The sequence below is a fragment of the Corvus brachyrhynchos genome, unplaced genomic scaffold, assembly GCF_000691975.1.
Source record: "Corvus brachyrhynchos isolate BGI_N302 unplaced genomic scaffold, ASM69197v1 scaffold806, whole genome shotgun sequence".
NCBI classification, from domain to species: Eukaryota; Metazoa; Chordata; class Aves; order Passeriformes; family Corvidae; genus Corvus; species Corvus brachyrhynchos.
The window spans coordinates 445,959-473,632 of NW_008238454.1; the positions used below are offsets into that span (position 1 = coordinate 445,959).

Here is a 27,674-nt window from a genome sequence, read left to right on the forward strand (position 1 = left end):
GCCTCCTTATCTCATTAGTGCACCTGACCCAGCCTGGAATGCCTCCTATGCCTTGTCCTGGCTGTTGTGTCTCTTTGGGACATGACCTGCCCTGTTCCTGTGGCTCTGTTGAGAGCGGCTGTGTGCTGTCTCAGTGGTATTGCAGTACTATGAAATACATCTCTGAGCACAAAGGAGTGCTATGAGCTTGTGGTGGAAGAGAAGATGGTTCCTGGGAGGCCTCTGGGTGGCAGTCAGAGCCCCTGGGCAGAGCTGTGTGTGGTACCTGCGGCGGGTGGGAAAGCTGCTTCAGAGTGTTTAATAGAGCAGCTGGGTGCTGACCAAACCAGAGGTCCTCTGCCCAGAGAATAAAGAGTTAGGCACTCTTCCAGGGGCTGACTGGAGCAGGGCATGCCTGATAAATGTGCATACACAGTGAGATGGTGACGTTTGGTGCAGTTAAGAATGGCCTGCCCAGTCAGATGAGAACAGCAGGGGCTGATGGTGTGGGTTTTCCCTTCCGTGGGGATAGGAAAATGAAAAAAAATGAGGTGCTCCAATTCAGTATAGTGGTGCTGAGGTCCCATTTAATGTACTGCGCTGGCCTCTTTTCAGTGACTGCAGTCTGTCTTGAATGGCCATTCCAGGGGGGAAATGCTAACCAGGACACAAGGCTGTGAGGAAAACTCGAGGCAGCTGCAAGCAGCCAGCCACCAAGACAAGGAAAGGTAGATCCATCTACTTGCAGGACACGTTTTCTTCCCATTTGCCTCCTGACTGAGGATGAATTGCTTGATGATACCTTGCTCTTGGTAATGTATACCCTACTGATACTGTTGTTCTTTGCCCTCCCCAGCATGACTTTGCCTATCCTCCTCCCCTGTAGTGCAGCCAGATTGCTGCTGTGAGGACAAGAAACCCCTTCCTTTGCTGTTAAAACCCTCAGAGATAAAAGGAAGGAGAGTGTCGTCTGGTCCTCTGGGATGTCTGAGCATTGGCCTTGGGTTTGGTCTGTCTAGAGGCACTTGGAAGGTGATGGGATGGTAAGAGGGGAGGAATAGTCATGTGGGAAAACAGGCTGGATTTCTTGAGGCAGGCAGAGCCATAAGCTGTGAAATGCTTCACAGGAAATGAAGGGACATAACAACCTGGGGAGGTTTTGTTTTCTGACCTTCATGCTTTAGGATTTCCTTTGTGAATGTCACTTGGGAATTGGGATAAATCAAACATACTGCAATTTGCAGTAACAGAACCCTGCTCTGGATCCAGCAGCAGGGCAGACTTGCTACTGGTAGCAAGCTGCTGTCAGCCAGGATGCAGATGAGCCAAAATGCCTCTCTTATGGCAAGGAGAGGAATGCTGGTCAGCACCAGGGCTGTTGTGCTGCACGCCACCTTGTGTAGCTTGGCTGAGGGACCTGAGAAACAGCAGGTATTTGGTGGCTCTGGCCCTAGCTCTTTCCTTGGTGACCCCAGGAGGGTGCTGTCATGGATTTTGTTCTTTGCATCCTACTGTGTTACACCTCTTCGGTGCAGCTTCCTTTACTTGCCCTTCCCAGGCTGCAGCAGTTGCCGTGGCTGGAGGGCAGAGTGGCAGGAGGGTGCTAGCAAGCCCTGAGAGCAGGCTGATGTTGGCTTTCATCCCAATCCATCTGTAATTGGCCCACCTACCTGTCCTGATGCCTGATCTGCAGAGCCTGATGAACCTGCTGCTGTCCCAGTTCATTGCTCCTGTTTGCTGGCAACAGGGACTTCCGAAAAGTGGAGTAGGTCTCTCGTCCCCTCGGCGTGCATCGGTGGTGTCTCATGCAAACACACCAATGCAAGCACACCACTTGGGGCTCAGGGAGGATCTTGCCTTCAGAAAGCTGTGGCGCATTTCGGGTGGCGTCTCATTGCTGGCACACCCAGTGTGCTCTTCCCTTGACACCTGCTTTGGCCGCTATCAGAGGTGAGCTCTGTGGATGTACACCGCTCTGACCAGAGAGAGTAAGTCTGCTTTTACAAGCTGCTCCATGAGACCAGCCAGTATGCAGGGCGTCCCGGTGTCCCGGGTTTGTGGTCCTGGCCGGCTGCCTTCTGCCCTCTAGCGGGAACACGTGTCGGGAATAGATGCTGCTCCAGCGGTTGGCCGGGAGCGTCCCGTAGCTTGTGAGACCCATGAAAATTATGACATCTCTCCAGAAGCCCAGTCTCAGAGTTTAATATCACCTTGAAGGGAAACCTGAGCTGTCAAAGTCAGGAAAAATTTTGAAGAGCAGCTAAACTGACACTGTTGAAGGCTTAGTCCATGTCTGTGCATCCAATAAGGGTGGTAGTGCTGACACGGATGCACAGAGGGCCAGTGCTGGGAAAGGTGGATGTGTTCTAACATTAGGTGACCTGGGAGCTACAGGAAAACCCTGGCTGCTGCCACTTGGAGAAATCAGTACAAATGCCCAGGGAAACAGTCTTGTCCGGAGACTGAGCTGCCACCCATGAGTGGTTGGTAAGCCAAGCACTGAACAGCCCAGGATGTCAGCAGAAAAAAACATACCACCTCCTCTACTGTGCATATATGTGTTTTCATCCTGTTTTCCTTCTCTTTCTATGAGCCTTAGGAACTGTACCTCTGTTTTTTATTTCCCTGACATCAGGGGCTTTAGAGATGTGTAGCATTCACTGAAACACTGGCCTTGAAAATGCAACAATAAGGCTGTTGAGGAACACACCTGGTGCAGGTAGCTGGGTGTGCAGCTGCAGTGCGAGCTGCGGGTTGTGCCCTGGATGGTAGGAAGTGTCTTGGGGCCCCAGGGCAGGAGCCATGAACTAGCAGTGACCTGTTGCCTGACAAAGGCCACTGTCATCTGAGACACTGGGTGGCCACCTCACCCAGAGACTCAGTAGAACCAAAATAAACAAGCAGAAGACCAGATATCACCATTGGACCAAGAGGCAGGTGTAAGGGGCACAAAGAGGACAAGAGAAAGAGGCACATGGACTGTAAAGGTGCAAGAGCCCAGGGATTCCTTTGCTGACCCCATGGACACCAGCTCAAGCCTTTGTGGTGTGTTTGCACCATGATTAAACTACTTGAGGAACCAGATGTTTGGGACTCTGCTGTGGGAAACCTGGGGTTGAGCTGCTGAGGGAAACTCATCTGATGGTGAGTGTGGTGTGTGGTGGGAGCCAAGCTGGGCACCTGGGGGTTCACTGGAGCTGCCCACTGCAAAGGGGCTTTGGTCCCAGCAGTGAAAGTCTTGGGTGGTAAGAGTGTGACTGCCACAGTGGTCCTGAATGGTCAGACAAGAGAAATTCCCCAGCAGTTTAGTGACCTAGATGGGACCCTAGGCCACTACCTTTGGAGCCTCACTTCTTCAAACATCTGAGTGATCAATTGCCGGCACCATTTGAGTTCACTTGGATCTTTGGAGCAGGGGAGAGACAAAGGGTGAGCGTTAAAATTGTCTGAGCAGATTCAGTGTTAATTGTTACAGTAAATTTGAGTTTCTCTGTTGGTGCAGCATTTTGTTCCAATTTTGTGAAATTACTGTGGTGAGTTTGAGCCCCTCCCAGTATTGGGGAAGGTTCAGGTCCCTTCTCTGGTGCAGCTTTCTTACATGTGCACAGCCTGGTCAGGGAATGGCACACGTAGAATGGGTTGGAGTCCTTCCTCAGGCACACAGCAGGTTGGAGTCCCTCATAAAGCACAGGAGGGTTCAAGCACACATAGAAGGGGATTTGGAAAAGGTCCTCCTAAAACACTGGAAGGGGGGATTTTACATTATAAAAGGCCCCTTTTAGCATGTAAAATGGGGTTTCAAATCCCTCTTAGTGTTTCAAACAATGGGAAATAAATTCAGCATGGAAAAGGGAATGCCCTTGGCTGAGGTTGTGCAAAATTGGGAGAATATGGCCAGTACAGCAGAGTTATCCACTGAGAGTGCAGTAGTGCTGTGCCAAGAGGCTTGGCCAGGTATAACCTGGAATGGCAGCTCAGCAGAATGATTGCCATCACAAGGAACCTTTGACCAGCACAAATTCACTTTCCTGCTGCAGTGTCTGGATGATGAATTCCCAGGTCATGTGGATTACTGGCCTGGCATGTTGGAGCAGTGTCAGTGAGAGCATTTCATGGGCTTGACCCTTAACTTGGGCATAAGGACTGGCGTGGAGGCTGGGGCACAGAGTGGGGGTGGGCAGTGACTCTGGATGCACACTGGGCTTTTCTCCTGGCTTATTCCAGCTGCAGTGGGCACCACACCAAGAGCAGATTCTCCAGATGTTGCGCATCAGCTGAAACACTGCTTTATTATTTGTATGGGATTTGTGGACTAGTACTTGCTTATAATAATGTTTATATATACTTTTGAAAAAATTTCGAAAAGCACGTTTTTATACATTTACAGTTACACAGGTAAGAGGGTGGTAAACATACAGATAATATTTGAAGACTTCCTCCAGAATGAGGAGGACTGTTGTAGTTGGTCTCGAGAAGATTTGATTAGTTCTGTTTGTTCATGGACGGCATCACCTGTGACTCTGTTTTGAAAAGCAAAAAGGTTTTCTGCTGCTCTGTGCCAGTAAACTATGTTAGTTATTTTAACTTGGGGAACACTTTCATTTTCTTCAAGGAGGAAGAAGCTATGCAAAGAGTACTGCCCAAGCAGGAAATTGTTGCATAATGCTTTATAGTACCCCTTCAGTGAAAAGGAAAGCAAAAACTACCTTTTGTTATTGAAAAGAAAAAAAAGAGTAGATAAGAAAATGCTGTAATATGTTCTCTTGCTGTGATCTCCAGGAGGTAGAGGATTATGTCCATTGAATCTGCAGAGAATTTCAACACTTACTACACTGCAATAATGACATAAAATTGAGTGAATTGGTTCTTGGATAATACATACATGATTTGTTATTAACAAATAGTGATAAGAATGCTTGTAAAATAAACCCTATACATCTATGTAGTGTTCTGGCAAAAAATGGGGACACAATGCAGCTCTGGTCAGACTTCAGCTGCATCAAAGTTAAAATGTTTAGGATTTATTTTGAGGAAGGGATAGTGAATGATAGACCCAGGAAGAATAGAGGCCATAATTAAGCTCCCATGTCTGGTTACAAAAAAGCAGATATGAGTATTTTTCAGAATTGCAGGATTTCATCGGCTGTGGTTTCCTGGGTTAGGAGAATTGACTGAGCCTCTGATGGAGACAACCAATAATGAAAAGATAGAACTTGTTGCATGGGGCCCAGAGAGGGAACAAGCTTTTAAAGCAATAAAATGGTGCCTGCTCCTTCTCTTGGGCTCCCAGATTATACAAACTTCAGTCTGTATGTACATGAAGTAAAGTTAGTGGAGTGATAATGCAGAAATTGTGACTGTACCACAAACCGGTTGCATATTATTCCATTCAACTCGATTCAGTTGCATTGGGAAGACTAGCTTGCAGTAAATCACTGGCAGCAGCAGCAACAATATTGGAGAAAGCTGTCTCTTTATGCTGGGACATCCCATAACAGTCCATGTTCCATATGCCCTGGAAATACTGTAGAGACTGTGCAACCCAAGCAGTATTGCCACAAGGGGCACACAGGAATGAACTGAGCCTCCTAATGACGGATAATGTTATCTTAAGGGGATGTGACACCTTGAATTCAGCAGGTCTCACACCTCTGCCTGATGATCTGAAGTGCCACTTTGAATAGTGTGTTCAGTTTTTGGGCCCCTGAGTACACAAACAACATTGAGGTGCTGGAGCGTGTCCAGAGTTGGGCAACAAAGTTGGTGAAGGGTCTAGAGCATAAGTTTATGAGGAGTGGTTGGGGGTGCTGGGGCTGTTTGGCTTGGAGAAAAGGAGACTGGGGGTGACCTTGTTGCTCTCTACAGCTCCCTGAAAGGAGGTTGTAGTGAAGCAGGGGTTGGTCTGTTTTCCCAGATAACAAGTGACAGGACAAGAGGAAACAGCCTCAGGTTGCACTAGTGTAGGTTTCGATTGGATATTAGGAAAAAGTTCTTCACTGAAAGGGTGAAGAAGTGATGAAATCAAGTGGTGGAATCACCATCCCTGGAAGTGTTCAGAAAACAAGTGGATGAGGCACTTGTGTACATGGCTTACAAGTTTAGTGGTGAGCATGGTGGTGCTTTGTTAATGGTTGGATGTGATGATCTCAGAGGCCTTTTCCAACCTTAACAATTCAATAATTCTCTGATGGAGAACATCACCTGTGTGATGCATATTTCAAATAAACCACAGACTGGTTTAACTGACATTCTCTTATATTACCCAAATCTAGTTCTTTTTGCACGTGTTTTGTCCTCCTACCTGCAAGGATAGCTATGGACTAGGTATGCTGTGCTGAGCCAGGTAAAAGTAATAGGAGCAGAACCACTCTAGCAAGGATAAGTGCACAGGGAGCAGAATTAGTAGCCTTGGCACATGCAGCACCCCCAGGAAGAGGAGAAATGAATTAACATTTCTATGGACTCGTGGTGTTTTTGGGGTGTGTCATGCTGCAGGAACGTTATGGAAAGAATGGGGATTCTTCATATCAGCAAGAAAGAGTATCTATTCCTTGAAGAAGAAATACGCAATTTGTTAGAATTAGTGCAGTTTTCTGTGGTCCTGAACGGTCAGACAGGAAATCTTCCTTAAAAATAAGCCACTGTGTGTCCTCTGTGACCTCTTGATTGGATGCTTTTGCAAACAACCGCTGGAGGCAGTGCTTTGCTGCTGGCACTGAATTTCACAAAATGCATGTTATAAGAGCTTTCCTTTTTAAGATAACTACAGGCCAGCTCGGTGAAAGCGTTATAAGTGTTTCAATCAGACTTCAGAGCAAAAGCTCCAAATTTGTCATTTAGTGAGGGAAAGAAGGCAACATGTTTTATGATAATACCAGGGAACAGTGAGTACCTCTCGCCAGTAAACGACCAGTGGTGGAGTGTAGGAGTACGGAGGTTCCAGGAGGCTGTCAGACTGCCCTGTTGGAGCTCATTTTCCTTATTGCTGTCAGTCATTGTTGCTATCAGAGAGTTACACAATCGTATTTACCACAACTTGGTATAGTGGAGGTCCCTGCAGTAGTTCCATAGCTCGAGAGCAGTTGCTACTTGTTCTGTTTAATTATAGGAGTAGGTAAATCCAGATTCATAATTTGTCTACCAAAAAGTGATTTGCAGGGATCACACTGTGATTGGTTCTGGACAAAACCATGGGGTAGTTGCTGTGGGATTTGGCTGAAATGTTCAGAGCGGCATCTGATCACTGTGGATCAATCCTGTCCTGTGGATATCTGCAGAGATTAGTGTGAGACCCTCTGCTGCCCTGTACTGGCACTGAACACTCAGCACTGATGTAAATCTGGGTGATGCAGGGATTGGTTAAATAACAGAATCAAAAGAGGATCATCAGGGACAGCCAAGCTGCTTAAAGATTGTGTGCTCTTGTGCTGCAAGTACATTCAGACTCTAGAACACGCATGTTAATCCCTGTGGGAAGGGTCGTGGTATTTTAGAAAGCACTGTTTTGAGAAGGGTTGGAGCTGCAGGGTGCAAGCTATACCTTTGAGCATCTTACATCTTTGAGTGCTGCAGGGGAGGCCGAGAAGAGGGTGGAAGGGGGGAACCACCTTCTGGCACATGGTGTGGGAAGAACCAGGGGCAGACTACAGTGTCTCTCACTGTGTAAAATAGATCTTGAAAGCTGGAGAGGGATAGAAAGAGAAGAAGCTTTGGAGTGCTTTATCAGAGATGAAAGAGCTGCCCAAGTGGGCAGAGCTGACCAGTACGCATTCATTCTTCCCCAAGAAAAAATACCAGGTACTGCCTCTGAGAGGAGGAGCATGAAGTGCTAATGAGTGAATTAGTTTGGATAAGGAGTGTGTTTCTACAGGGAGAACAACTGCCAGGTAGAATTATAACCTTTCAATGTAATTATAACCTTTCAATATCCTCCAGTTAAGACTGAATATTGTTATGTAAGTTTTAATCTTTAAGGGGTAACTTTTCCATGCAGGTAACTATCATGTAGTGCTGTAAGGAAAATTTTGAGTAGATGTACTGTCCTTGTCTTACATGTTCAAGCTTCATTTCTCTTCACGGCTTGTCTAGGGACAGTCAAAATCAGCACTGGTTAGTGGTGGTGTTAGCTAAGCTTAGCCTCTTTGCAAGGTTTCCTTTAGTACATCTGATGTCGTTGCTGTACCCCGTTTTCTGGTGAGCACTCAGTCCCCCCCTCCCTGCTTGCGAGGTGCCTCGTTGTCTTTGGCTGTGCTCCCTGCAGCTCGCCCCTAACCATGCCTAAGTATTTCGGGGAAGAAGAAACCTGCCCCAGGTGATAAGGTTTCTCCCTTCCTACAAACAGAGGCTCAGAGGGGAAGGGTGGACAGAGATGGGACCACTTATTGTAGTGCTGGGGTGCCCAGAGTACGAGAGCTTAGCGTCCGTAGCCCTGGGTTTTGGCTAAAAGAACGCAGCCATCTGGCAAACAAGTGTGCAGAGCTTCCCTGCACACCCAGCTTCCTGACTTCTGGTCTCCACTAGGAGAGACCAGAACATGAAAGGCAGAGCAGCAGGGTTTCACTCACAGTCCAGGAAACCTTCTGCACAAGCTACAATTATTTTAGAAGGGAGGACAGGGACATGGTAGGAGGGGGTGCTTGCTAAGCCCTAAACCTGTCCTGCAGTTTGCCTCTGTCCTTCCCTTTTCACTATCATTCCATCTCTGGGATTGTTCTACACTGCTGCTGTACATCAGCATAGCAAGAGCAGGTTTTTTCCTTGAAACAGAAATAAAGCAGGCCTTCAGAGAGCACAGTGTGTCAGACAGAAGCATATTTGGTAGTAGCCAAATCTGTTCTCCAGGAAGGGTGGCCTGAACCTTAGGTCCAGCATGCTGATATCCACAGAAGCCCTGGGAACTAGAGTCTGCAGCAATGCAGCCGTGGAGCACAGAGGGTACCTTGCAAAACATCAGTGTGCTCTTACTGCTGGTAAAGCCAGGTCTGGCTTTGCTCCCTGACACAGAGTTCGTTCCAAGTAGTGTCCATGAGAGTCCTGCTGCAGGCTCCCAGGCAGGAGATCGGAGTGGCTGGCTGTCTCACAGGCACTGACTAGTCCTTCAAGCAGCAAAAGTAGCTCTTCTCACTTAACCTCAGGATCCCTCCTAGCTTTTTTCTGGAAGTGCCACTTACCATGCTGAGTCCCCAGGATTTGAGGTTGTCAGGGTGGCTGAAGCTGTATGAAGCCTCCTGGGGGGCTGCTTCCTGAGTCAGCTCTGTGTGCTACCGTGCAAGAGAAGAGCTGAGTTGTGATGTTTGCATGGAACATTTGCCTTAACTAAGTCCAGGATAAGAGTGGATTTAAGTGCTTTGGTTTATAAATAAATAGTACTGTGGCCAAGAATTTAAGCAGAGCTGGCAACAGCCCTGCTTGGGAAGGGATCTCTTTACCACATGGCCTGCTGTTGGACTTCCTGTTGCATGCTAATCCCTTAAGCCTGCTTTAGCTCTGTTAATTTTCCTTCTTTCCTTTTTTCCCCAATGGGCCGTCTCCGTGGCGCGTGAATGCCAGCGTTCCTAGGCCAAGCTTGTGCCTGCGACTGGGCCAAGCATCCAGGCTGCCTTCCGAGCACCGGGTACCATGTGGCAGGGCCTCAGGGATGGTGGTGCCTGAATGTGTCCCATTCTCTCTGTCTTACAGGCTCTGCAGTCTGCGCCTGAAGAAACTCACAGTGCTGAAAGAGCTGGACAAAGAGCTGAGCTCTGTGCTTATCGCTGTGAAGATTCAGGTAGGCTCCTCTCCTTGCTGCTGCCTGATGGCAGCAAGCCAAGCCCATCCTTGTGCCCTCTGTGAAGTGCTGGTCTGCATGTCCCTTGCCTAGTGCCAACCAACCCCTCTGTCTCGGTTAGCATGCTTAGGGAAATTTTGGCTCTCAGGCAGGTGGGAATGATGCCCCAGGGACAGCAGCAAGCTACCTGGTGCTGGCTTGTATCAGGAATTAATTTAGTCAGACACTGGGACAGAATGTGTCATGCCTCCCTGCCAGCCTCAGCCAAGGCCCTCCTCTCAAACTGCTGTTCCTTACCCTTTAAGAGAGGGTCAGTGCTGGATGATTTCTGGCAGTGCCTTCCATCCAGATCACTCCCTGGGGAGTGAAGGGTGGGAAGGGAAGGGTGCAAGGGATCAGCGTCTCTGTGCATAATGTTCTGCTGACATTTGTGCCTTGTTTGATCTCACAGCTGCCTCTACTATCCCTTCCCTTTCTCTCTGCATCCCTGGTAGTCCTGGTGCCTCTACTCTGAACCAGGCAGAGGGGAGGGGAGATGATCTTTGTCACCAAGGGGACAGGGAATTTGCCACCATCCTGATACGTGTGATCCCTCTCTGCACCTGGTGGTGGAGAGATGGGTTCCTGGCGGTGCAGGCACATCCTTTCCACCTGCCAAAGGACAGTGTGGAAGCAAAATGCATCTTGAGTATACTGTCCTGGCCACAGCTTCCCTGACCCAGCTGGGGTGCTGGTGTCCTTCCTTCGTTCTTGTCAGCTGGCACGAAAGCAGCTGATCCTGTTGAAAGCACCGTGGGTCAGGAGCTCAGCAGCTTTGTGCTCCCACAGACCTCTTTGTGCCGCACACATTAGGATCTAAATCCTGGATTAATGCTGGAAGCTGCAGTATTAGTGGAGCTCTGAGAGCTGGAGTTTGCCTTCATGGCAGACCTGATTCACTTGCACAGAAGAAACCGAAAGCAAAATGTGTGAAACATGGGGCAGGGAGTGAGGACAGTAGGAGGAGGCTGTGGTCCACACACTATTGGTCAGTGTCCCACTTTGCCAGCCTTTCCATCACTGTGTGTAAGGTGTCATTCAGAAGAGCTGAAAGCACTGGGACCCCTGAGACCTGTGTCCCTTTGGTGCAGGCTTTAGCAAGGAAACAAGGTGAGCAGCACAGAGCTGCCTGGCTGGCCCTTGGAAATGTGGAAGCAATCAAGGCTGGACCACAGCTGACAGCAGCACGGGACTGGGGGGCTGGCAGCCAGCTGGGGGCTGTGGGTCATACTTGACTGGGAGGTGGTCCCTCACCTCTCCCCTGCACAGTCAGCCCAAGCTGTCTGTGCTTCTCTGCACTGGGGAACCTTGGGTTCCTGTGCACACCCACTTATGCTGGGGCTGATGTGCTGAGCGTGCACGGCCTCAGCTACAGCCCTCACACGCTGCAAATGTGGGACTGTGGAGGAGACTGCACAGTGGGACTCCAGCTCTTTCAAACAGAGCACCCCCACCCCACCACAGGCCAGTCTTGCACCCTGATGGCAGAAGAAATTAATAGGTCCCAGCAGTTTAAAACCACAGGGGCTCCTCACTGCAGGGCTCCTTTTCCTGCCAGGGAATGGAGGCTAAATTCAGGGATTTAATTTAAATATGGTCACTTCCTCTCTGCATGGCAATGTAGCTGTGGCTGCATGCTGGTGTAGGCTCCCTGCAAAGCTGAAGAAAACTGAAGGAGAATGCTTTTGGCCACATTACCCCGTGGCTCAGCACTCCTTGTGGGAGTGGGTTGAGTTTGTGTGCCTCCCCTTCCACCTTCCTGACCAGCTGCCTTGGCAGGATTTGGGACTGCTGGAAGGCAGATGGAGGCTGTAGGCAGCTTCAGCACAGTGTGCCTACAGAGTGGCCTCAGATAGATCCATTCCTCCTGCTCCTCTCCTAGGTAACAGATGAGTCACACTAGTAAGAAACTGTTTGAAGGCTTTCCAGTGAGCATTCCATCTTTTGGATGGAAACAGCTGATGCATATAATTTATAAAAGACCTGCAAATTCCCAAGGGGGCAGCTGGCGACTAGAGGAAAGGAGAGCTGTATTTTCTCTCATTTCAGTAGTAGTTCGGTTAGGGTCAGGGAGTTCCTGCTCTGAAGTTTGCATGGAAACAAAGCTCTGACCCTGCCTGAATGGGGCTGGCACCCAGACAATAGCTCCAATACTGGAGACAGTCTGCTCAAAAAATGTACGTGACCCAAAGGACAGCGTAAGGCTGTCCAGAACACCTGATCTTCTCACAGTGCCCTTCTGGTCCTAAGAGACAGCTTCCAAGTGTGCCATGTGCTGTTACCTGCTCCTTTATCTGAAAATACCACCGTTAAAGGACTAAGGGAACTTTCTGTGTTTATAGAACTTACCCATTTCCCAGAGGTGATTTGAATATATAATGTTCCATGGATTTGAGTGAGCTAAAGCCTGAACTACTGTGAAAAAGGGGATGTCTCTCATTCACTTGAGTAGTTTTCAAACCTTTATCCCTCGTTATTTGTTTTAACAGACTGGAGACATCATAGAGATTTCCTTTTGTGTGTTGTTCAGTGTGGCACTAAGAGATTCAGATGTACTGGCTCAGCTCCATAAAGCTACAGATACCTGCCTTGGTATCGCAACTGATTATGGCATGAAGGGAAACACAGTGTTCCCTCTTGGCAGAGAGTGTGTAGTTCACAAACACCCTGTCTTGAGCCATGAATAGAGGAAACAATCAAAGAAAGAAAGAAGAAAACAAACCCCAGCACTCCCAGAACTTTTAGCTCCTCTGACAGGTGCTGTGGATGCAGATCTTCCTGCATCTGTTTGCAGGATGCAGCTGGTGACTCAGGTTCAAAGCTTGGTACTACTGTAGAGAGATGATATTGGCAGTCACTACGTAGCAGACAAGAATGTGTGCTACAAAATAGGCCAGGCTAAAAAGGTCATTTGCCTCTGCCAGGCCTGCCCGCTGCCCCAGCCCTGCTCCTTGAAGGAGCTTGGGTTTTTTTGGTCTTTCTTACTATGCAGAGTTGTCTTGGGGTGACTTTATGATGTGTATCCCCTATCGCTGCTCTATGCTCAGGCATGAATCCTGTGCCTTTCTGTGTCTTTAAAACTGGGTGTGAGAGAAAGAAAAAAAAAAAAAAAAACACAAACAGAAATTCCAAGGTCACTCTATCTGCTCTGCGTGCTTCTGTGGCACCAAGAGCGGAGGAAGCCCCCTTTTCCTGCTTTTCGGCCACCTTTTGGCTCTGTTTCTCTGGAGAGAGACAGAGAGTTAAACTTTTTTTTTTCCTGGGACTTTGGTTTTTTTCTTCTTCTCTTCTGGAACTGTTTGGCAACACCAGAACATACCCGGGAGACCTTACATCTCTGGCCTGGAGGGGCCTATGCCGAAAACCCAGCTCTGAAGAGGAGAGAGAGACACCACACCCACAGAAAGGACTCTAAAATCTTCCCAGGTTTCTCTCCACAGCGAGAGGTTTTATTATTTAGCGTTGTTCTTTTGTTTTGTCCCCCATGCCTGTGTGCACACTGTGTTTGTCAAATAAATAGGTTTTTTTCCTTTCACTTTCCTCCGAGGAAAAGGGGTTTTTTTTTCCCGAACCTGGTGGGGGAGGGGCAGGTGAAATCTGCCTTCTATCAGAGGACGTTCATTTTGGACATTCCTCCAAATTTGTCTCAAACCGGGACAAGAATTTTCTCTTTATGCCTCACTCATGCTTTGTTTCTTATCTCTTTGTAACCACTTGTATTTTACACTCCTGCCTGAGCAGTCCTAGCTAAACCCTAAATTTGTTTAGTATATTAATGGGCTGTTCTCTCCCAAAATGCACCTTCAGCTTGAATTTTAGTTAGTGCTTTGCTGTCTGCCTAGTCCAGTACTTATATTAGTTCTCTCTCCTTTTCCATGGGTGGTATGCTGTTCTAACCTCAACCCTCTTATAAACCAGACCAATCAGGACAGATTTATACCTGAAATTTGGAATTGTATCTTGCAAACCAGACCTGGGCATTGCATGCTTGTGTATTGTAGTGAAAGCTCCTGTGTGTTTTCAGCTCTTAGGTAGAAAAAGATCTGTGACCACCACTCGTCCCGACTGCTTTTCTGTGTCTTTTTCTCAATCTCCGCACCTTTCCCTTCCTTGACACTCTTTGTCATCTGTGATTTTCACTGTAGCAGTCTGATATTAAGTTTTTCTGTAGTAGTCATAGGGGTACTCAACTGTTCTGCAGAGAAATTGGTCTTGCCTGGTATTACTCAAATTGCAGAACAGCTGAGCTACATCAGGTGCTCAGTGCCTTGTCCAATTGAGGTTTGAATTTCTCAAAGGATGGAGGATCCTCAGTATTTCTATGTCCTTGTCCTTGCACTGTGATAATGAAGCAGCCTTTGTCCCAGTCCTTGCAATGCCACATGGATGTGCACTGGCATTTCACTGAGGGGTTGGATTCACCTAGGATTGAGGCTGGGCATGTAACTTCCATAGTGGTAAATGACTGTAAGGCACAGGACAGCAATGTTTATGAAACCTTCACTTCCGGGACACACCACCCAGGGTATCCTCATCTTTTTCTTTGCCATAACTCCTTCCACAGAAATAGCATCTTCAAGAAGAGTAATTGCACTTCTATCTGTGTTTTGATGAAAGAATGAATCTTTGGTGGACAGTCTCTCTGCAACAGAGAAAATGATGAATGTGCTAAAGTAAATGGTCACTGTCATTGTGACTGCCTATCATCTGTTATCAGAGAAGAGTTCAGGAAGGGTCAGTGCATTCTTGGCCAGGAAGGCTTCACAGATGGTGAAGGGGATGAGCTCCACCTCCTCTCTTCTGTTTTAGGAAGACCTTTTGCAGGAAAGCCTTGCTTCTGGCACGGTCTCTGGGAACAGCATCGCAGACAGCTTTTGGGAGGATCTGTGGGTTGTGCCACCCTGCAGCCAGGAGAAGCCTGGTGCATGCAGACAGCATTTTTGTGCCCCCAAGTCATTCAGTGTCTATGTCAGAAACCAAGACATAGAGGTAGTAGAGACAGGGCAGAAGTAAAAGGAAAGAGCTGGAGTGGGAACATGATTAGAGTGCCTCTCTTACTGCTGTTCTGGTAAAAACCATCTCTGTATGTGGAGAGATAAAGACTGTTGCCTGAGGAAAAGACTAGGAGAGTTTTCTGAGACAGAAGCTAAGCAAGCAGTGGGACCCCTGTTCTCCTGGACATCCTGCCTTGGTCCCAGCAGAGCCATCCTGCCAGCTGTGCTTAGACAGGAATCTGCACTGAATCTGTCTGCTTGGGGACAGAGATGTCACTGTAGCCTGTCCCTTTCCTAGCCAGGCAGTGTGTTTCCTTCCCCCTGCATGGCTCCCTCTGGCTCCAGGAGTGTCCCTCCACAGCATGGAACTGGCATTCCAGGTGCAGAGAGCCAGATTAAACAGAGTAGGCTTGTGAAGAGCAAGTGCTCCCTGGCAGGTGGGCAAGGAGAAGAGGCCTCTATCAGCTCAGGGAATACTGCAGGCTTTTGCAAAGTGTTGGTAGGTGTGTGAAGGGTGGCTCTGCAAGGTGGCACAGAACCAGAGTCAAGGCATTCTCTCTTCCCATATGGGCTGTGAACACCACTGAGTTGTGTGTGTGATGCAGTGGAGTCTGGTCGAGCTCAGTGTGTGTGTCTGCCAATCTTCTTGTAGGGTTCAAAGCGGGTCCTGAGGTCAAATGAATACGTCCTCCCGCCTGGGGGCCTGATGGAGACCGAGCTGGAGCTGACCTTCTCACTGCAGGTACTTGGTGTTGCCTGGTCCCCTGGGCTCCCTTGCCTGGCATTTTTCAGCAAGCACAACCTTGGGGCTAAGTGTGAAAGGCCCAGCCTCTGTGGAGGGCCCTCCTGTGGTTGCCCATGCCCAGATCATAGCAGAACAGTTTCCTGCTGCTGGCCAGCTGCTCCATTGCTCCAGGGATTGTTTTGCTGGGCATTGGGATTTGGAGGATGATGGATAGGCGCAGGTGGCCTTTGAGGGGCACCTCAAAGCTCAGCAGGTCAGATCCTGCTGTACATCAGCACTGAGGAAGAGTTTTCTACCTGTTTGTCATGCTGAGCCCTGCCCTCATGCTGCCATCTTCTGTGCGCTTCCCTTCCCCAGTACCCACACTTCCTCAAGAGAGATGGCAACAAACTACAGATCATGCTGCAGCGGAGGAAGAGATACAAGAACCGCACCATCCTGGGCTACAAGACCCTGGCAGTGGGAATCATTAACATGGCTGAGGTATAGGGTGCTGGGAACAAGAGGGGAGTCCCACATTGCCTTCCTGTGCCAGCACTGGGCAGGGAACCGGGCTGGCAGTCAGGGTCTCATTGCTGTGACTGTTCTGGCTTGTTGACTGGCTATGATATTGAGGGGGTGGGCTGCCAGATGCCATTGAGTCAATGTCAATGTGCCCTATCAGGGAGCTTGTCTGTCTGTCTAGGTCATGCAGCACCCAACAGATGGTGGGCAACTCCTGGGCCTCCACAGCAACATGAAGGATGTGAACATTCGAGTGGCTGAAATCAGCATCTACTCTTTGTCCAGTCAACCCATTGACCATGAGGATGGCAGCGTCCCATCAGGTCCTAAAATCAAAGCCTCAGGTATGTTTAGTGCTCAGACCTGCAGGCAAATGTTTGGGGCACAGATAACGACGGAGTGTGTCCCCCAGTGCTGCCAGCAATGCCAGTCCTGTCACTGGAGCCATGACAGGCATCATGCTTAGCTGGGGCATTTGCACTGTCTGCTTTCAGATCGCTCCCCAGACATTGATAACTACTCTGAAGAAGAGGATGACAGCTTCTCCTCAGAGCAGGAAGCCAGTGATGATGCTGTGCAGGGCCAGGTAAGGGAGGTCTGGCAAGATGCCTTGTGTCCTGGTCCTGTTTCTGGGGCAAGAGTCAGGAGTTGAGGTTCTTGATCACCCTGAGCCCTCTCATCCCCTTGTAAATATTTGGCATTGTTTCATAGGGCTGAGAGCCATAACACCTGACAGCAAAAAGAACTGTGGGCTGCTGTCAAGTCCATGGAGAGGCAAGGGACTTTGGAGAGCCATAGATCTTACCCATCTTTGGAGCTGTGTGGTCTGCAGCAGAAAACCCCTGCTGAGCCCGCTCCATCTTGCACCATGATTTTCTCCCTTCTCCCTGTGATAACAGGTCAGAGACTCCTCACTGTCTGAGAGAGAACAGGGATTTTAGGAAGAAGTACCGTCTAGGTCTGAAAATGGTCAGAGGTGGCAGACCCATCCCAGCCCTGTGATGAGCTGTGTCACTGCTGTTTGCTGTTCTCTTGTTGTGGTGCCTGTACTTGGGGCCACAAAAAGCCTTGTGGGAGTGTGCTGATAAAGCACAGGGACAAAACTCTGCTCAAGGCTGTTATAATCTGAGAGTAACTGAGGTTCTTCTGAATAGATCCCTTGGGGCAGATTAGAGTGCAACAACACTGGATGACCAGTGTTTATAAATATATATCTATATGGCAGGTTTGTTTCAGAACAAGTTGGTTGCAGTGCAAAGGAAGTATGTAGCCATTTTAGTTATTATTACCTATAGTAATACAACAGTATAAAAGTATAAAGATACCACTTAAGAAAATATGTAAGAAAAAGAAAGAGAGGTAAAGAAAGGATAAGAGTAGATAGTGGAGAGGAAAGATATCACCACCTGTGGATTTAGACTTGATTGTTGCTTGGTCAAATTGATGGTCACAGTCTTGAGGGGGGAAACCCCTGAAACAGAGAGTTCAATGGTTAATATACATTCAGGTTTAGGTGGGAATGCCCAAGTACCTCCCCTGGAGGGGGGAGTTCTACGCTGTCTGATGTAACACTGTCGATTAGGTGCAGTCCTCTGGTGAAAGGCCTCAGAAATTAGTCTGGGGGTACTTGGGGGAGGGGGGCGGTCTTTGATAGTTTGGCACCTTCTAAGACATGAGAACTCTCTCTCACTTCGTGTAGTTGAGCCAGTTATGCCCTATCAGAAGGGATGAATACCCTCAGGCCTAAGCGGGGTGGATGGGGGAGGAAGTTTTACACCTGGGCCAGTTGTGTAAGGGTGGATATCGGCCTGATGAAAAGCATTATCCCACTCAGCAGGATCTGCTTCTTGTGGTCTCTTCCTTTATCTGGCTCAAAACCCAGCTTGTTGCTAAACTAAGGTTGGTTTGTCGTGGTCAACCTCTGGTGATGCATGCTCACCCTTCTGCACCTAGGCTGTCCTTACGCAGATCAGAGGCTTCTCCACCACACATCCAAAAATTCTCCTCTTCCCCTTCAGTTTGCTGGGCCTCAGCAAAGCACCTGCTGCTTTTGCAAATCGCCATTTGTTCAGGTCATTAACCATTAACATTTCAGTCTCTCACAAGAGTCCTCCAGATTACCTGTCCCATCATGCTGGGTTAATACATCAGGGGCCCATGTCCCTGGGAGTTGTGCATATTGTTAAGGCTGATCCCTGGAAAAAATGGTGTTTTATGATTCATGTGCTGCACTCTCTGAGCCAGCTCTGGAGAGGGGAGAGCAGGAGAACAACACATGGGAGGAGGCTGTGTCTCCTCTTAATCCTGCTGGTAGATTCTTCTCTGAAGGGGCCTGGGGACAGAAGTGCTGGGAAGGAAGGTCTGAAGAGGGACAGTGCTAAGGAGAGAGAAGGAGGTCCATAGGCAGAGGTAGCAGAAATGAGAAACAAGACTTTGGGAGCAGAGTGGATCAAAGCTTTTCAAAATGGAGGGCAAATGGGTCAGGGGAACTTTTAGGACGTGCTGCTCCCTGAACTTAGTTGTTCTGATGTGCTGTGACTTTTTGCCTGCAGGATCTGTTTGATGAAGAGGATGACTTGAGGAAAACCAAGAAGGCCAGGAGGAAAATGATCCGAACCACATCAATGACCAGAGTAACATCAGCATTTACAACACGATCAAAGGGATGGAAGGGATTCACTTTCTCCCCTCCCTGAAGGCAGTGAGGGGTGTTGGGAAGGGGGCATGCTGGCACTGATGCAGAGCAGGGGAGAGAGCCCTTGGCTCTGAGAAGGAGCAAAACTCTTGCCATTAATGAGCTAGCTTGTTGCTCAGAGCTGTATCCCAGTTCATGGTCTGTACTGTGTTCAGCCTGGCTTTGTATCAGTGGTGATCTGTGTGCAGCACAGTTTTGACTTCCTGCTGTGACACGGTCTCTTTCCTTTCTTGAGGAAGGGGAAGGTAGCCACAAGGAAAGGTGAACTATTAGCAGCTCCTCTGCATGTCTGCAGAAGGCAGGAGCTGCTCTGCCAGACTCTTGCTCTCCAAAGTTCTCATCCCTGTTGACTTCAGCCCTTCAGATCCCTGGCCACTTTCTCCCTGAGTTTGTTCTCCAACTTTTCTTGCTTGAAGGCAGTATTGCTCAACCAGATGGTCTGGGGAGAAAAACGATTTAAATGAAGTGCTATTCTAGCCTGTAGCAGAGAAAGTATGAGTCCTTGCATCCTCCCTCATGCCCAGACAGTGGCTTCTTGTGGAGTACAGATAGCCCAAGTCCTACAGCAAATTTAAAAAAAGAGAGAGAGAGCAATCATAGCTGACCTTGGACCTCTGGACAGCATGTTAGAGAGAATAACCTGTATGTTAATCAGCTTGGAACGTTGTTAGATAGTTTTGCTGATCTTTTTTTTCTTCCTTTCTTCTGTTTTAGCAACCAAACTTCAAGCAGAAATTTGTGGCTTTGCTGAAGAGGTTCAAAGTGACAGAAGAGGTAAGAAACAGGAAATCTGCCCCATCTGGCAATGTCTCCTGCAGATGTGTAGGTGTCAGAGTGCAGATTCCCACTCATTGGGAGCACAAGGCTCATGAGCTCAGAGATGTGCCAAAGATGGTGTGAGACATGGCAGAGACTAGGATGTGGCTTTTCCAAAGCCGCCTGCCTCAAGAAGGCAGCTCTGAGCCTTGTGCTCAAATCAAAAAGCACCTTCCTGTTAGGGAGAGGTGCCCAGGAAAGAAGAGTGCTGTCACTCACTGGCTCTGTGCCAGCAGCTGGCATTGCAGGGGCAATCTTACTTGGGTCAGTTAGACTGACTGCAGGCTAACATCAGCCTGTGGATGGCTTGTCTTGGCTGACAGCCCAGGCTACGTGTGCAGCACAGCCAGTGAAGGTTCTCCCAGGTGTCTGAGCTGCCAGCAGGTGTGATGGGTGTCTGAGACTCCTTTGGATGTCATGCTCATGGCACTCTCCTTTGGCCCAATGTCAAGATCACTGGATTCTTCCACAGCCTGGATTTGCCTCCCCAAGGTGGGAGCAGTGCCATGGTGTGCCTCATGACTGAAAGGCAGCTTGTACATGCCTGTTCTGGGATACAGGTAACTCCATATCTCTTCACTGCTGTCTGGGCTTGGTCCCGTAGGTCCTGGACTCTGACCCTGTAGACCAGACCCAGGAGGTGGAAGAAGACCTGGGCTTGCTCTATGACAGCCTGGAAGAGTGCAACAACAGTGACAGTGGCCCAGAGATGGAGGACAATGAGAGTGTGCACAGCACACCCAAGCCCACCCTGAGGTAAGGGTTGCAGCGAGTCCCTGGCCAACAGCACAGCTTATGGGACCTGGAGAAATGCTCTCCAACACCTTTCTTGTTGCTTGGGCTAATGCAGGCATTGTCTTGCATCCACTCCCATTGCCATCTTCTATTGGCACCACTGGCTCCTCACTCAAAACTGCCCATTAAATCTGGCTTCCTTCACATTTAGTCTCATTTTTCTCTCAGCCTGACACTGCCATTTTTCTGACACTGATCTGCTGGAAGAGTTCTATTTGATCTAAGCTCCAGCTGCTCCCAGCTCTTTCTGCCAACAGTCCTGGTGTTCTCTGGGCTCTCCACACTGAAGCATGCCTGTCTTTTGAGCACTTTGTGACTGCTTGGACCAGTCCTTGTGAGATGTGCATGCTGTGTTCCCACCCTCTGTGGAAATGTGACTAGCAACCATCAGCGCTGTTCCTCACCCCATTCCCCAGGCACTGGTGACTTACTCTGCCAAGAGCTGCTGACCTAGCACAGGGGTCTCCAGTGGATCGTGCAGGGAAACCAGGCTTTGCTCCCATGTGATCTGTGCTCACCTGGCTTCTCTGCTCATATGCTTTTGTGCTGTCTTTTTGTGGAAAAGTTGTCTTTTATTGTCTTTCTACTTGACTGCATCATATGCACTGGGTCTCTTGTAGTCAAGCCAAGCTCACTTTGCATTGTTGTTTCTATAGTTTTTATGTATATAGAATCATAGAATGGCCTGGGTTGGAAGGGATCTGAAAGATCATCTAGTGCCAACGCCCCTGCCATGTAAAAATACATACATGTATGTATATATATATACATATATATATATTATATATAAAATATGATCTGGAGTAGTTGGTATCCGCACTGAAGGTACTTAGCAGGAGTAGCAGGCATGGCTTGCCACAGGCAAACTGTTTGAAATTAAATCTGCTGGGTTCTGGAACCCATGGGCCACTTGGGAAAAAACAGGTACATGATAGAAGTCGTGTTTTCCACAAACCCACAAGTCATTGTGAAGGAGACAGCAGGCACATGGGCAAGCTGCTTAAGTGATCTGCTTGGACTCCAAAAGGAGTTTCACATGGTCTCTCATCAGCAGAGACAGAGGTGCTGTGGGAGAAAAAGGAAGGTCTTTCTGTGGTCAGACAGTGGTTTATGTGTATAAACAATGTGAAACTGTAAGAAAAGTCTATTGAGAGTATTTAAATGTAAGACCCCCACCCTGGTTCTGCAAGTGCCTGCTTGCAAACATCTGGTCACTGAACAGCATTCCAGAGTGAGTGCTGATTTGTGCTGGTACCTGCCATTACAGTCTTCCTGGGGTGTTTGGTGCTGTTTCTGGAAGGAAAGCCTGTTGGGCTCTGAGCTGTTCTTCATCCTGTTCACAAAGTGTCCCTGCCTTGGTTTGGTCTCTGATGCCTCAGTTTCTGGCAGTGCTGAGTCTGTATCCCCTGAATTCACAAGGGAATACTTCACAAAGTTCTGGGACTCTATTCTTTCTAAGGAGATGTAGAAGTCACCTGCCAAGGTGTTTCATGTAGTCTTTGTGGTTCCAAAGTGCTGTGTAGCCTTCTCAGGGGGTAAATTACAGCCCAGCCTGTAAATCTGAGGTGATCCTCACATTGGATTTCTTGCCATAGACAGACTTGCTAGACACTTTGAAGGTCTCTCTGGTGTGTAGTCCTTAATGGTGAGAAGTGGCTGGTGCCCTCATTTGGGCCAGTGGTGCTGGGAGCTGATCCCTTTGATCAGCCAGGGAAGCCATGGGACATCAGTTTGCTCCTGCACTGGGGCAGAACTGGAGCTGGAACTGAGGCTGTTAGGTAGGACCTCAAGTCAGACCTGTTGATTGAAGGTCAAAGGTGAAGGAGCAAATGTCTTCATAGGTGACTGGGAAATGGGTGGGATAAGGGAGGCTAAATTCATTTAGAACAGAAGGTGGCTGTGCAGAAGGGCTGGGCTTTACCTAAATCTCAGTGTGCCGAGACGTGGGCTCAATCATGCCTGTAGGAGGAGAGCCTTTAAATTGCAGAGGAGCTCTGTGCTTAATGTGATGTCCTTGAGGGATGAAAGCTTCTGAATTGCAAGTGACAGAGGGCGCAAACAAACACAGCTTTCATGGGGAAGGGTGAGACAGGCCAGTTTAAATGGAGTGTTGAAAGGCATAGGAAGTATAATACAGTCTAGACACATCCGATGTCTAAGAAAAAGGAGGGAATGAAGATAAATCTTTGTGGTGCTAGTGACGCCAAGGGTATGTCACATTCTGGTGAGATTTCTTGGGACAGTATAGAGGAGTATGGAAGAGATGCTGATTGAGGGGTGAACTATTAGAAAGCCTACATGTTTTTCTGGTTTGACTCTTAAGTTACTAATATAGTCTGTATGGATTGAAATTGGGAAAAGGCAGGTGTAGAGTAATGACTGTACAGGGTGGTGATAATGTCTGTGATTTTGTAGCGGAGAATGGAGGGGTAGAGAGAGAAGAGATATGTTAGTAAAAGGAGACATAATTTCTACCAGTGTGGCCTGTAGAAAATGTCCCACCAGGGCACTATTGTGACTCTAAACCTGAAGCGTTGGTAAACGAACATGGTGTGAAGCAACTGGTCACAGAGCCAGTGAGGGAAAAATCAAGCCTTGACTTTTCCCAACCAGTGTATAAACACTGCTGCTGAAGAGCTGCTCTGTGTGGGAACCATCGTTTATTTACAGAGATGGAATGTCCTTCTAGGAGCGGTAAAACCTAACAAACACTGTTGTGCCTGGCAGTACAGCATGCTGTATACAAATGAGGAAGCATGCTAAAAGAAAAATTAAAGGAGCAGGCAGGATGTTCAGAGGTGTGGAGGTATTCTGCAGGTATATCCTGATGAGAAAAGTAGAAAACAGTGGCAAAAATGATAGAGTCCTAACAGAAGAACTTTTCTGTATCTTATGCCTCAGTGGCCATCCCTGGAAACCTGCAACCTCCTAGCCCTATCTGCACACTAGGCACATCAGGAGAAACATTCCTGGGAGTTAATGAGCACATGCACACAGCTTAGAGGGAATCTAGCTCAGATCTCCTGCAGGGAACTCACACACTGCAGGTGGATTCTGGTTGCTGTAAAGGTCCTCGGAAAACTGGCGAGATCCAGTGATACACCCTGCTTGTTTCCTAAAGACTGGTCTTTGAGCAGCCCACAGGCTGTGAAAGGGATCCTTGGCAAATAAATAATGTGTGGAAAAAGGGTAAGCAAAGGTAGAAGCTCACACTGTAGTGGCAGAGATTGTCCTGGCTTCCCCAAGAGAGTTCTTGTGTGAACTACAGTGACTTGAAAACAGGACCTTGGAGCTGCACTATGCAGCTCTACCAAAACGTCAGCTCAGAGACCGAAAAATTGGCAAATTTAAGTGCTGCGCTACCTGAGGTGTGGTTCTGTGTGCAATACTGAGATCTTCAGAGCCTTGGGAAAGGGGAAGGTAGAAAGAGAAGGTGAATGCTGCAGTTGGAAGTGTGCAGCAGCAGCAGGCAGAGGCAAGGAGTCATCCCTGGAAAAAGGGAAATAGAAGGGAAGGCAGCAGAAATCTGTGGAAGCTGTTACGGTGCAGAGGAGGCAGAGAGGTTCAGAGGCACACTGGAGTTGTGGTGTTGACAGAGACCATATATCAGTGAAATGGGGCAAGATGGCAGCTCCTCACCTCCACTGCAGGGGTAGGGGATCACCTGAGGCAGAAAGCACCAGGAGACCCTGCCTCCAGCTCCCCAGGGTCACAGGGGCACTGCTGACAGGTCTGCTCCTCAGCTGTGCATCGCCCAGACTCTTGGCTGTCTGGCCCTGTGTCCCACTGAGGACCTCTCCACAGAGCTCTGTGCTTGGGACAGGTCGGTGGGGGTATGCTGGGATCATGGTGACTTTGTTCCTCTCTTATTCCTGCCTTTTTCTCTCCCGTCTGTCTGTCTGTCCGTCCGTTCGTCTGTCTGTTTCTCTGCAGGCGTTTCTTTGAGGGAGTCTCTCATTCTGGTTCCCAGACTGAGATCGGCAGTCTGCACAGCCAGAAAGGGCAGGATCAAGAGTCGGGCAGCCCTGTGAGTTACACCACCACACCACCTCTTGCCCCTGTCCCTCCCCAGCTAGCCCAGCACCCCCACAGTGCCCGCGCTCTGAGACCACAGCTCCTGGCAGCACCTGCCTGGGGCTGCTCCTTTCCTTCTTTCCTCCTCTTTTTCCCAGCACAGGCAGACAGGTAGCAGTGGGGGGCATCCTCTGGGGCCGGTCCCAGGGGGATGCCTGACTCCCCTGTGGGAGCATATGTTCTGTGAGGCCAGGTGTGGGTCGCTGGCATCTGCCCTGCACAAAGTGCTCCATCCTGCTCTGACCCCACTCCCTGTCCCCCAGGGCGAGGCAGACAAGCGGAAGCCAGGAGCACAGCGACCACAGGAAGAGCCAGGAGCAGAGGTCCCTGCAGTGGTGAGTCCAGGCTATGGGATGTGGAGCTCTCTCAAACCCCACCTTGCTTTCTGGAGTACCAGGGGTGCCCACCAGGTTGGGAGCAGGGCTGGGAAGACAAGTTAGTTGTGCTGGAGAGCAGCAAGAGTTGAAGGAGTGTTAGGGTCTGCAGGAGGTGCAGCCCAGCCCTCCCAAGGCCCTGCAGCCTTGGCTCTCCAGGAGGGCCACCAGGAGTCTCTTGAGGATGGGCACCCATGGGTGCAGGGCTGCTCCCCATAGGAGCCAGGAGAGCAGTGTGTGTGAAGTGACTGTGTGTGACCCGCAGGAGCTGGCGGTAGAGGAGCCGTGTTCCCGGCTGCCCCCGGCAGAGGCTGCCATGAGGGAGGGCAGCGTGGACAGACTGGCCCAGCTGGGCCCTGGGACCAAAGCCGAGCTCCCCAGTGCTGTATCCCCCAGGTAAGGCAGGTCTGTGCCCCCTGCCAGGGCTGAGCAAGCTCACACTGGCTCCCTGAACTGAGTGGAGGTTGTTGGAGATGAGATTTCCTCAACAGTTTTACCTCTCCTGCTTCTCCCTCACAGCAAGGCAGAGAGCAAGCAGTTGTGGCGTCCCCGCAGCACCTCTGTGAAGGACCGGCAGAGCTCAAAGGGACAGGGTGGCCGTGCCAGCAGCCTGGACAGTGAGAGCTCTCCAGACTCATGGCATAGCACCCAGGTGAGGCCCTTGGGAGCCATCCCATCTGGAGGCTTCTTACTCGAGAGCTCTGCCAGGTCTTCAGCCATGGGCAGAGTGTCCCAGGCGGCTGACTGGGGTTAACCTTTGTGGTGATGCTGTCGCAGGTGCCTCGAAAGTCTGTTTACGATCAGCTGAATCAGATCCTGGTCTCAGACGAGCAGCTCCCCGAGAGCATCGTGCTGGTGAATGTTGCTGAGTGGCAGGGGCAGGTGAGTAGGTGTGATGGGAGCTGGATGCATAGGGGCAGCTGTAACCAGGGTGGATTCTCCCAGTTATAGCAGGGTGTCCTAGGGAAACTGGCACCAGCTGTGCCCTCCTCTCCCCCATTGTGGCCCTTCCTTCAGGGAGAAAATGCATTTACGTGGTGCTGAGCCACATACACAAGAGTCAGGTGTGTCTCCTCCATCACACAGCATCACTGCGTCCTCAAAACATGGACGTTCTGATCAGTCCCAGAAAGGCTGGCTAGCAGACTGTGCCTTAGGCCCTCACTGCTTGGTCCTGGCTCCCAGGAAGCCACCTTTGCTGGATTCCCTGGCAAAGAGCTCCCTTCCTCTGTGGGCACCAGGCCCTGGGAAGCAGCAGAGGTATTTCCCACTGAGAGATGGAAGAGTGTCACCTGCCTCTCCCAGGGAGCATTAACTACATCATCAGAGCAGGGCAGGGTGTGAGGACAGGCCCAGCCCCTGACAAACACCTGCCTCCCCCATACCTGAAGCTCTAAAGCTAAAGCTTTTGACTGCTAAAGGTGAGCAGGAAAATGTACTTGTGTGCAAACATGCAGTTAGATAAAACACCTGTGAGGCCCCTTCAGGATCCTGCAGCTACATCTGCCATCCAGAAACGGTGCTGGAAAATTTTGTGGCAGAAGAAAGGGCTTCTCAGTGAGAAGTGGAGTCTTGACTCAGGCTGTGCCTTCTTGGCTTGTTCCACTTGTCCTGGATAGGGAAAAAAAGGTCAATGCCCACTCCCAGAACCAGCCCCCTTGTCTGGCTTGACTGCCTATTTTACCACTGTTGAGCTGCATGCAGACACCTGAAGAGACAGAAGGATTTTGGAATGCCACAGTGGGAGAGAGCAAGAGGAGGGAATGAGCAGAGGCAGACTGAGCCTAGAGCTGAGTCCTGCTGTGGGATGGCAGGATTTATTCTCTGGACCAAACTGCTTATCTCAAGGAACACAGCCTGGTTCTTGGGACAGTTTTGCCCTTGCCATGGCAAGGGTGGTGACTGCTGTGCTCAAAGGCGAGAGCAGGGGGCTGGCTGGCCCCTAGAGCAGAGCTGGGAGGAGCGGGGGATGCTCAGGATGCAGCTGTGAGTAACCTGATGGTTTCCTCCTCCCTGTATGGCATGGGTGGGGACACATGTCCCAGCTCTAACCCTGGGGGCACGGGACCCAGGGCAGGCATGGGCTGGTGCTGGCCAGCACAGCCATGCCTCCAGGGTGCCTTAACTTGAGCTCTCTGCATTGGCAGTACGTGAGTGAGCAGCTCCAGGCGCACAAGCAGTTGGTTGTATCCACCTGCTCCGTGGCGGACATCCAGGCAGCCTTCAACACCACTGTCTCCCGCATCCAGCGATAGTGAGTACAGCTTGGGCTCAGCCTGTTGGCATCATATGGGTTCAGAGAAGGGCTGGGTATGGCCCTGGCTCTCCAGGGCTCATTTGGACCCTTTGGGGTTGTGGACACTACTATAGAAACAGGTGTAGACCCGGGGGAAAGTTGGGGGGTCCCAGTACTGCTTTTGCCCATGGCAGTGCACACCGAGCTGGATATTCTCAGCGATGGGTTCTTGTCAGCTGGCCTGGCAGGGCATGTCCCCTGGCCCACCTGCTGAGCCACTGCACATCCCTTATGGTCTCCTTTCCTCTCCCTTTGGCAGCTGTAACTGTAACTCCCATATGCCTCCCCCGGTGAAGGTGGTGGTGGCAGGGGACCAGAGCTACCTGAGCGTTGTGCTCCGTTTCTTTGTGGAGCAACTGGCCAGCAAGACACCCGACTGGCTCAACTACCTTCGCTTCCTGCTTGTGCCGCTGGGTGAGAGTCACCAGGAGCCCAGTCCCAGGGCTGTCCTCTCCCACCTCCCCAGATTCCCCTGCCTGAAGCCAACACTGCCCTTCTTCCCTGCAGGCTCTCACCCTCTTGCCAAGTACCTGGCCTCAGTGGATAACAAATACAGCACTCTCTTCCTGGACACAGCGTGGCGGGGGGTGTTCACCC

The 27,674-nt window shown here is 49.7% G+C and overlaps 1 protein-coding gene across 1 annotated transcript in view; it reads left to right on the forward strand.

Annotated features, from left to right (window-relative positions):
* Positions 1–618: 618 nt before the first annotated feature.
* Positions 619–27,674, forward strand: part of LOC103617490 (phosphofurin acidic cluster sorting protein 1) — a 30,003-nt gene continuing 2,947 nt past the window's right edge. Inside the window, exons 1-17 of the mRNA XM_017736954.1 lie at positions 619–707; positions 9,658–9,745; positions 15,431–15,520; positions 15,881–16,006; positions 16,209–16,371; positions 16,522–16,613; positions 18,580–18,660; positions 19,437–19,496; positions 20,143–20,294; positions 24,267–24,360; positions 24,671–24,742; positions 25,047–25,177; positions 25,301–25,433; positions 25,559–25,663; positions 26,929–27,035; positions 27,337–27,491; positions 27,585–27,664. Of these exons, the coding sequence (XP_017592443.1) occupies positions 634–707; positions 9,658–9,745; positions 15,431–15,520; positions 15,881–16,006; positions 16,209–16,371; positions 16,522–16,613; positions 18,580–18,660; positions 19,437–19,496; positions 20,143–20,294; positions 24,267–24,360; positions 24,671–24,742; positions 25,047–25,177; positions 25,301–25,433; positions 25,559–25,663; positions 26,929–27,035; positions 27,337–27,491; positions 27,585–27,664 (1,803 nt within the window). The 5' untranslated portion in view covers positions 619–633. The remainder of the gene's footprint in view (positions 708–9,657; positions 9,746–15,430; positions 15,521–15,880; positions 16,007–16,208; positions 16,372–16,521; positions 16,614–18,579; positions 18,661–19,436; positions 19,497–20,142; positions 20,295–24,266; positions 24,361–24,670; positions 24,743–25,046; positions 25,178–25,300; positions 25,434–25,558; positions 25,664–26,928; positions 27,036–27,336; positions 27,492–27,584; positions 27,665–27,674) is intronic.